General features: G+C 45.2%; 1 protein-coding gene across 1 annotated transcript in view; it reads left to right on the top strand.

Moving 5' to 3' along the window:
* LOC104536655 (kelch-like protein 3) overlaps positions 1–8139 on the top strand; it is a gene marked incomplete at its 3' end in the record, with an annotated part of 24283 nt that extends 16144 nt beyond the window's left edge. The window contains exon 5 of the mRNA XM_010179344.1: positions 7972–8139. Within this exon, the coding sequence (XP_010177646.1) occupies positions 7972–8139 (168 nt within the window). The remainder of the gene's footprint in view (positions 1–7971) is intronic.
* Positions 8140–9841: the final 1702 nt, after the last annotated feature.

The raw sequence follows: 9841 nt of genomic DNA, 5'->3' as shown, positions 1-9841 counted from the left end.
CAGCAGCTCCTGTGGAGACCTAAGTGAAAAGCTTGAAACTTCAAAAACACAGGTCCTCCGGGTGTGAATGATCTCTTCAGGCTGCAGAAAGTAAAAGGCTGAGCTTGGAAAGAGCTACTTCCAGCCTGTGTTTAGTCTTGAAGCACTTTGCTGCTTTCCCCGCGCTTAAGTCATGTTGCATTTAGCTTTTGTGTTGAGCTCTTATAATGAGAGCAGGCATTTGCCTTCCAAGAAGCTGTGCTGACTTGTGGGTCAGTCTGTCGAAGGTCAGAATAGACTCAAACAAGCGGTGAGTCAAATGCTGTTTTAAGGTCATGGTTGAGGAATCTGGCTGTTAGTTTTTAAATTCTTCTGAGTAGTTTGAGTTGCTTGGCAGAGCTTTGAGTGGGATATATTGCTCAAATGAGGGCATTCTTCCTTTTTTGTGTCTGCGTGCATGCTCTGTCTTCAATTTCTTTGAGGTAAATATTTGTCCAGAAGTGGAAAGAGCGGTTGAAAGGCAGCCTACAGATAAAGTGGGATGCTCAGGAAGAGAGTGTTTCACTGTGTCACGTGGCTGTGGCTGCTGGTAAAGCTTTTACTTTGATGCTACTTTTATTTGTGGTAAGAAAACGGCTGTGCACTTAGCCAGAGATTTCTGGAGGGGATGCCAGGAGCTCGTGTGTGGACATGCTTTTCAGTTGGTCTCCATTTTTATTTGCAAGTGGCAGTTTGTGTCTGTTGTCTTCCTCTCTGTGACCTGGATGTTGGTCAGAGTAATGAGTCTGTGTCCGTGATGTTGGAGAGAGAAGGGCGATGCTCCTGCGTATATTCTGTTGACCTAATTGAGATGGCAAAATTAGACTGGCTCTGCTTGAAATGAGACTTGCTATGAGTGGGACATGCTCTTCTGCTCCAGTCCTTCGGAGAGGGTGCAGGTTCTTGCTAATGTGTTGTTCTTTCTGCAGGAACTTGGACAAAACCCTGAGCTATGTTTGCTTCACAGTTGAAGCCCTGTGCTGTCTTTCATGACCTAAGTCTTTGGGTGCCTTTGCTTGCCCCTTTTGCTCTCCAGGTTTACAAATCTGACTTGCTGGCATGCTCTCAACCTGGCAGTTGTCACATTGGTGGGAACGTGGACCCTGGTTGCTCTACGCTGAGGCTGAGGACCAGCAGTGAGGAGCCCTTCAAGGTGCCATTACAGCAGAGAAGCTGAGGCTCAAACATAGCTGTGGGTTGCTTGGACTTGCTATCTGCTGAGTAGCGCACATTAAATTACAGTGTATAGTCAGGGTCATCAGGAGCTGAGGTACAGCTTTACTTCAGTGGGGAACTGGGGTGTGGAGTTCCTTGGACCAATGATATCTTCTGTTGCTGGAGGAAAAATGACATTTCCACGCTCTCTTCTCCTGTGGGAAATGTGAAGCCTATATCCACGTACTTTCTGAAATGTGTGCTTTCCTTCCATGCCGCTGGCTGTTAGGTGGCCCAGAAGCACCCACTCGGCACACGGGATGTGCTGAGCTCAGGATGCCATGTGGTGTGCTGGCCCAGTCAGTCTGCCTTGAATGGAGGTTGCTTGAAGTGACTACGCCTGCTCTGGCTGCTTTCCTATCAGAGCATTTCGGTGCTGGAGTACAGCTGCACCGCGGTGTAAGCAGTGCTGTGGGAGCTGGAGCGGGCTGGAGAGCCAGCACAGTCCTGCTCTGCAGTGGCACCATAGGCCTGCCCAGAAGGTCTATGAAGAAGCCCAGATGCTGTCTTTTCTGAGCACCTAGAAAGCTGTGTTTTTAAGTAAAACCTAACCAAAGCCTGCCTTCAGTGGCCTAGGGATTACAAAGAGTTAAAGTAAGAGCCCTGTCTATATTTTGGCTTCTACCTCTCAGACAGTAAGATAAAAAAGAAGTAAGTTTGGGGAATATTAAGGATTGGGCATAGTGTTTTTTTTCCTGGTCTAATAAAGCAGGTCCTTTTACTACAGGATTTATTTAAATAACCACTGTGTGAATAACTCTTTAGGCTAGAGGTAAATTAATTCATGGGAGCCAAGAAATGAAGCTGATCTAATGCAAGATCATAAACTAATGACTAGTATAAACGTTATTATGTGTTAAAAATGTCCATGCTGAAATTTTTAAATGGAATTCAATATAATTTTGAGATGAAACCAATAGAAAGTTTAAAATTTCCATCCTGTCTCCAGCTGTTCTACTTCTGAACAGAATGCCTTAAATAGGTCAGTGTTCACCTGGAGCCACAGGACAGAAGGTTTACAGAAAAGGATATTCCGTGATTCATTTGAAATGTTCACAGCAGTGAAGGCAAACATCATGAACAACAAAATATTAAGCTCCTTGCAGTCTCTGGTTTGGATTAGCAATGTCAGTCTTAGGAAGAAGTGAGCAGGTTTGATCCCTTACGTTGTCCCATCCTCCTGCTGCACAGCTGGAAGGGCACCTTGGTGGTGCCAGTCTGCGTTGTTTCAGCAGCGTTCCCTCACGGTCTTGCTTGAGCATGGTGAGGATTTCTCTTCTCCCAGCAGGTATCTCCTGAGGTCTATTGCTGTGTCTCGAGCTCTAGCTTGATGAGGGTGCATTTTAAAGGGCAGTTGGACATTTTTTCAGATTTCCTCAGCAGCTGGAAGCAGCAATTTCTGGGTATAGGTGCCCAGGTAATGTAATTCTAGAGACTGTGAGGAAAAAAAGATTGCTAAATGGCATTAACTGAACAGATGCAGCCAAGCTACCAAAACATGTGAATAAATTAAAAGACAAGTTCTTGACTGTGAGCAAAACAAAATGAGAGCGGAATTGAAATGAGAAAAAAATGAGGAGCAAAGGTAACATGGGTGTGCAGGTAATGTGGCAGTTCCCAGGTGTGCTCAAGTGCTGAGCAGTGCCCAGCACTTCCCAACAAGAAGCCTTTTCACAGTACTTTTGTTGTTTCTTTTCTAATAGAGACCTGTCTCTTTTTGCTTTTATAGCCTTGGTATGGGGTTCAGGAAGTGAGACTGTTTTTCTAAGCACGTATTTTTGTAGATGGTTGTCATTTCATTGCACAAAGTGTTATGTTTGGGTTTTTTTAAGTAAGGAAGGATGTGTGTACAAGGGGCCAAGCCTGTGCAGTCAGTTCCAGTCATCGTCTACATAGTGAATTACTGGAGGGTAAAGGGGATTTTCAGTCCACCTCTCCATGAAGGAGAGCACTGAGCCCATGTGGGAGCGAATACTCTCTTCTGACTCCGTTGGGATATGTGGGTGAGAATGGCCCTGACAAATGCAATCCTGCTTTATGCATCGGAACCTCAGTTTTAATGTGAGATTTCGATTTCAAGGCAGTATAGATGCACTAGTAGGAAGGCTCAGGGATGATAGATGATTGAGAAGCTTCTGTGTCATGCAGTGTTTTGCCACTGTACACACATTTGGGATTTAACCTCCTACTTGTTTGGAAGGCACAGAAGAATTTCTGTCTTCATTGCAGTCATGTTGTAGTCTCGGGAAAATCCATCCTGGGATTTCTGTTCCCGCTGCCTTCTGTTGTTCCTCTTGTGCATCAAGATTAGATGTAAAGACATCTCGTTCATATGTGTGACAAAAAGATCTCATTTGAAGGTGGAGCTTGTTAGTTTTTTTTTCGTGAGAAAGTTGTGCTGTACAGCTTCAGTCAAGGTAAGGAAAACTCAAGTAAGCGACTTGAGGAAGTTCACAGGTGCTCATGTGGCAGCCCTGGTTGGCTTCAACAGAAACCACAGGCAGATGTTAAACAGAGCACAGAGCCTGCTGCTCCATATCTGTACAGAATAGCTGGCTGTTTTAACGTGTCAGTCCCTTGAATTTTCCAGTTATGTCTTGGTTTTACAGCTGAACTGCATTGCTGCGTGCTTTCGAACACTCATATCAAACCTGCCAGCTCAGTGATGAGTAAAGTCCAGCGATGGAGAAGAGGCTCAATGTGGTGTCCTTGAGCAGAGCTGAATGAAGAGAAGATTTGGGAGAAGCCTTTTTGATCTCTTAGGCAGTCTTGTGAGGACACCTGCACCTCTGGCTGTGCACAGTGCGTACAGCCCTCTTTCAGTGTGTCCCACCCATCCTTACTAATGACACTCAATTACCTGAGAATTACCCTCCCAATTAAGAAAGTCATTACCATTAGGGTTGTCATGAGGCCCTGGTAAAAGTTCTGATTAACCTGATTTCACACATACATTCTTATGAATGAGGTGTAGTGTGTCCTTGTATGCTACCACAGTTCAAGATATGGCTCATATAGAAAGAAGAGCGAAGATTTTCCTGGAAATCAACTATCTGGGGGAAATAGGTGTTGAAACTCTCAGTTTTGCAGACATAATTGTAATACAAAATGGCTTGAGAAAGGAAAAAAGCTTTTGCAAGAAGCTGTAGTGTTTACTTTTCAGAAGTGTGCTTCTGCACCTCTGCTTTCCCCAGGGACTTAAGACTTCACAACAAAGGAAGGAGAGGATCTGTGGCAGATGCAGTTCTGATGATAAAGGGTCAGTTCATCTCCCTTCCCTCTCTTCACTCCAGAAGCTGCAACTATAGTACGTGCAAGCCCAGGGAGAGGCACAGAGTCTTTCAGCTCAAGCTTTAGGAGATGCAATAATAAACCAGGGCTGTCTTCCTCCCTGGAGCAAAAGCTCCTTGCCTTGCATCACCCTCCTGGAGTCCTGGTCAACAGCAGGGCTGACTTCTCTGGGATGTTACAGTGATTGGGTTAGGGGCCCTTCCTAGACCCACAGAAAGTCTTTTAAATTGGATTGGCCTAATAGGAAGGTGAGGAGAAACTTGTGGATCTGGCACTAGAGGACTGTGCAGTGTCTGGTGGATGTGTCTCCACATTTTTGTTCCTCTGTTTATCTTAGGGGATAGTGTAGCTGTTCTGTTTTGTGGAGTTGGAGAAGGTACATCAGGATGGAAGTTGCCAGCTGCTCCTTTGTTTTCTCCCTCACCTCTATATCCCTTGTCCTTCTCATGCTGACTCCTGGAGAGGTTTTGTGGCTCCCTGATCCTGTCACACGTGCCACTGCCTGGGCTATTTCAACCCAGAGAGAGCATTCAAATAGAAGCACCACTGTTCACCCTCTGCACTGCCTGGTAGCAGCTGGGGAGTGATAAAGCCTAATTGCCTTCCTTGCACTGAAAAGCCACATTACAGTAATGTAGTTTTATCTTCACTACTTGTGCAGTTTAGAGCTGATCATTTAAAACTGAGTATTTAACCTGTCTTGCGAACACAAAATCTGCCTGTTTCCCTGGTCATGGATTCCCCGGGAGGATGCTTGGAAGCTGTCTCCCTGTTTGGGCAGATGTGTGAGCCTCAGCTGTGGCACTGGGTGTGCTGCTGAGGATTTCAGCCAGTACCCTTATTTGGCTTCCAGTTTGACTACATTGTCAAAGCTGCTTATAAGCTTTAATACATTCCCTGCCTTGGGGAAATGCTCCTCTCCCAATTTTGCAGAGGAGGAATGGTGTACAGTAACTCTTGGCCAAGGTTACCTGGAAGGCTGTGACAGAGCAGGAAACTAACCCAGCATTAATGCCCAGCCTATTGAATGAATCTTGTAGCAACATAGACCACTTTTGGCTGAGAGTATTTCTAGTTCAGAGACATCAAAGGTTTATGAAAGTATTTAATTGCACAGGCAATGTTGTGTAAAACTTGAGATTGGCACAGGGTCTGCAGAGCAGGAGAGCACAGCTAGTGAACTAGATGGTTATAGCTGTGTGTGTGTATATGTGTGTATGTATATATGTATATATATAAATATACACACTGTAGATGATGTTCTGGACATAACTTATTTAGCAAAGAAGTCAGTCTCAGTAGTAACAGCAGATATTTTTGACATAGTTTCGAAAGCTGATCGGGTTTTGGTATGGAGGCTGATCTGGTAGAGAAGCCAGCTCTCTGTAAAACATTCACATTTGTGGTTGGAGTTCAAGTATTAAGAGCCAAATCCAGACCCAAGTGAGTAACTTGCTTGGATATTAACAGGGTTGCAGTTTGGTCCTGCTGCATGTTTAGGCAGGGCATTTCCTCTTGTTATTTCCAAGGGAAACAGACTTTGTGCTAGCGGATATCCTTTGCTTGCTTTTCACCTTCTCTGGTAAAAACAAGATGAGTGGTGAGATGTTTAGCTGGGAAATAAGAAAGAGAAAATCCACTCATCTCTTGGTAGGCTATTTATATCCTACTTCTGAAAAATATTATATGATAATGCCCCTTTCCCAATAACCACAGTGGCGTGAGGCTCCTTCAAAGGCTGACCTTTGAAGCCAGTAGAGGCTGTAATAGCTGTACTGGGATGTCCAGGGAGCTGTAGCATGGAGGTATTAGTGATGGTCATGAGCACCTTCTGTGTTAGAGGCAACATCCCAAAGCACTCGAGGTAGGCAGCTCACCTGGGTTTGCAGGTTTGCACACCAGATGGTTGTAGGGTGCGTGGAGGAAGCCCTGGCTGATCTATGACCAGACATGGTTTGCAAGGAGTCCGACTTCTTTACCCAAAGCCCTTATGCACGTCAGGTGCTGCAGCTCAGCCTTTCTGCTGATACAAGGACGTGGTTCACAGCTAGGTCTCAAAAGTGCAAGAGCATTGCTATCTTGATTTAATCAAAACCACAAACTAATCTCCTCCTGGCATCAATAGACTTGGGCCAGAACAGGCTCCTGGGTTAATTGATTTCTTCTTTTTATGATTGCCTGCTGGGATGGCTGCTTGGCAGCAGCCAGACACCGTACAGCTGGGCTGGAGCTGAATGCATCAGTGGCTTAGAAAAGATGTGGGGCAGGTTGTGAGTGTCCTGCCCTGATGTGAAATGAGACTGTGGGGGCAGGTGGGCAGGGAGGAAGGGGGAGTGGTGTCACCTTTTTCCCTTTCCTGCCATCGAGATCCAGGGAGGTGAATGCTGTTAACCTGTTTGTTTTGTTTAACAGCTGCTTGGGTTTTTTTGAGTTGGAAATAATTCTGTGGAAATCTGTGCTCAGATGGTGAGCGCAGATGCCCAGTTGGAAGGACGTATGTGAAGCAGCCAGAGCTGCAGAAGAGCTGGGATAAGGCACGTCTGCAGTTGCTGTATGACATAAGAAAGGAAGTAGCTGATGTCAGGGGCTGTAACGTCCTGACTGACTTTATTTTTCTGCTTCCTGTCCCACTCACTGACCTCAAAGGTGGTTTTCGCAGCAGATATCGCATTCCTGATACACTTCTGTTTCTCTGTTCTGCCCTTAGTTTTGTAAATACAAAGCAGTACCTGATTTCCAGATGCAGTCATGAACCACAAGCGTCCACAGCATTTTGTGTGGTGAAAATGAGCTGGTGATTTGAATAGTTGGCCCCATCTTTCACACAGAATCGCTCAGTTGGAAAAGACCTCTGAGATAATCATGTCCAACTGTTCCTGTCTACCCACTAAGCCACCATCTTTCCTGAGAAGCTTGCTGACATCAAGCTTAGGTTCTGTGAACTCCCTGTCTTACATGTCCATTTGGGCACCCTGCTCACAAGCTCATATGGTTTTGTTAAAATTTTTGGAAATATGAAAGTTCAAGGTTTTTAGGTGTGCTGGCCTGCTGTGGTCTTTTAATGCGATGGTAATGCATATAAGTTATATAAAGCTCTTTGGGGGGTGAGGCAAAAAAATGTAAATATTTGTGTGCAGGACTTACCTGCAGCAAAACCAGAAATTCAGGTGCATCCCTGATTGCTTGTGTTTTGTCCTCCCTTTACCTGCCTTGTAGGTCTTGTAGGGAGAAGACATGAGGAGAAGAGCTCCACTTCTAGCCCAATATGAAACAGCCATTTCCACCCACAGATGGGGAACTTCTGCATACAGATAGTGCTAAAACTTGAACCTTCCTTCTCGTACCCCACAGGGATGTGTCCCTGTCTGAAGAGGAGTTGCATCCAATTCATGCAGGCTGTGAATCAAACCTTCTTTGTTGCTAACTGTAATTCCCCTTTCTTGCCTTTGCAGGTTTTGTTGCCAGCTGCTAGTTTATTGCAATTGATGGATGTTAGAAAAAACTGCTGTGACTTTCTTCAGTCCCAGCTGCATCCCACAAACTGCCTTGGAATCCGAGCTTTTGCCGATGTGCATGCGTGCACCGAACTGCTGCAGCAGGCAAATGCCTATGCAGGTGAGGGAAGGGTTGTCCGTTTGTCGAGTTCAGCCTGCTTCCAGGTACAGCGACTCATAGGCTGAGCGAGATCAGCACATCCTGGTCGGTCTCTTTGTGCTTCTCGTGTTGGAACAGGGAAGGGAATAACTTGTTGGGTTGTAGACTTGTAACTTTCTGTGCTGCTGCAAGTTGTGAAGTGTGGTTTGATTGCAGGGGAACACAAACAGAGGTAAAAAAACCACTGATCCTCTGGATCTCAGCCCACAAAATAGTTCCTCAGTATGCTCCTAGTAAGCTATTTGGCTGCCTGTTCAACAGCACAGTGTTGCTGTGCTGGCGTCTTCCCCATGTACACTGCCCCATGGGAGCAGTAGGCAATACTGGGGATTTGTGTGTTCTAGGAGTAAATGGCACCGGGCAAAATGAAATCTTGTGGGTGGCAGTGGGAGCACTCAGCTAAAGCTGTCAAGCAGTTTGAGCCTCTAATCTGTAGAGTGGTGACCACTTACCCCATGGGTGGGTAGACTGCTGTTTCCTTTGGAGTGGATGTGTTTGGTTGCAGTAAGTAGGTGTGGGCAGTGGCTTTCAGCATTTCTCCCCTGCGTCCTAAATCTAAAGCTGTTCCAAGCGGCTCCATGCTCTTAACTCCCCAGCACTTTCCAGACTCCAGCAGAGTTGCCCTTGACCTCTGCTCATAAGAAGCTGATAGTTTTCTCCATTCAGTTTGTTTTTCTGCTTTTCTGTCTGTATAGGGAAAAAAAATCACCTGCTGTTTCCCAGAGCACCTGCTCTGTCCTGCAACATTTTCCTTGGTACAATTTTGTCCTTAATTGGACCATAAGGGGAGGCTCTGTGGAATAAAAAGGTGCCCACCGAGTTCTCCCCTATTCTTCTGCAAATAAAAGTAAAACCTTTTCAGCTGCTCTGGCTGTACTATCCCCTGGAGGAAAAGGTACCCTGGAAGGAATGGTTAATTGTATAAAGGCTTGCTTGTGATATCTCATTATCCTTGCTTCCAGGCCCTGTTTAATCTTTAACCCAACAAGCAGTGCATTCACTGTATATTTATTTGGTTGTTTGGCAATTAGAAAGTCTGCTTTGTTGTTTTATTGGCCTTCATAAGTCCCAGTTAGTACAACAGCCCATGTAATGTTAATGGAAGTCCATTAATAAAAATGCCATTAAAATTCTTTTCACCATGTTGTTTATGTAACAGTGTAAACCAAGACAGAAGTCCCCAGCTCAAGAGTCCATGCGTGCATGAGCTTAGTTACTTGGTAAATGCTTAGTTCTGGCCAGTGAATAACTTTAGGAGCTGGAGGAGCCTTCTTGATGCAGGCATAACTTACTTTATTAAAATCAGTAAATATTTTTACTTGCCTCCAACTAATAATAGAAGATCAAATATATTTTTACTGCCAGATGCCAGTCCAGAATGAATGGGAGATTGTGTTCAGAAGTCAGAGTGCATCCAGATTACTGTGTGGGGAGCATTTCCTGCTTCTCAATTATTTAAGCCCAGAAGAGTTCATTAGATCTTATATATGATTTCCGGCATAACAGAATATTAAACTTTATCCAGATGCTGCTTTTTTTATTCAGAGCCCTTGGCTTAGCTGTGGTGTTTCAGTTCCCATTAGACCAAGTAGAGCCCGTGGCTGGGGAAGCCCAAGTGCCCTCTGCAGCACCAGCACTGGTGAGGAGTTGTTCAACTTCCCCT

The sequence above is a fragment of the Mesitornis unicolor genome, unplaced genomic scaffold (assembly GCF_000695765.1).
Source record: "Mesitornis unicolor isolate BGI_N332 unplaced genomic scaffold, ASM69576v1 scaffold49602, whole genome shotgun sequence".
Classification (NCBI taxonomy): Eukaryota; Metazoa; Chordata; class Aves; order Mesitornithiformes; family Mesitornithidae; genus Mesitornis; species Mesitornis unicolor.
Note: the sequence above shows the minus strand (reverse complement) of the source record. Positions and strands in the feature narration are given on the sequence as shown.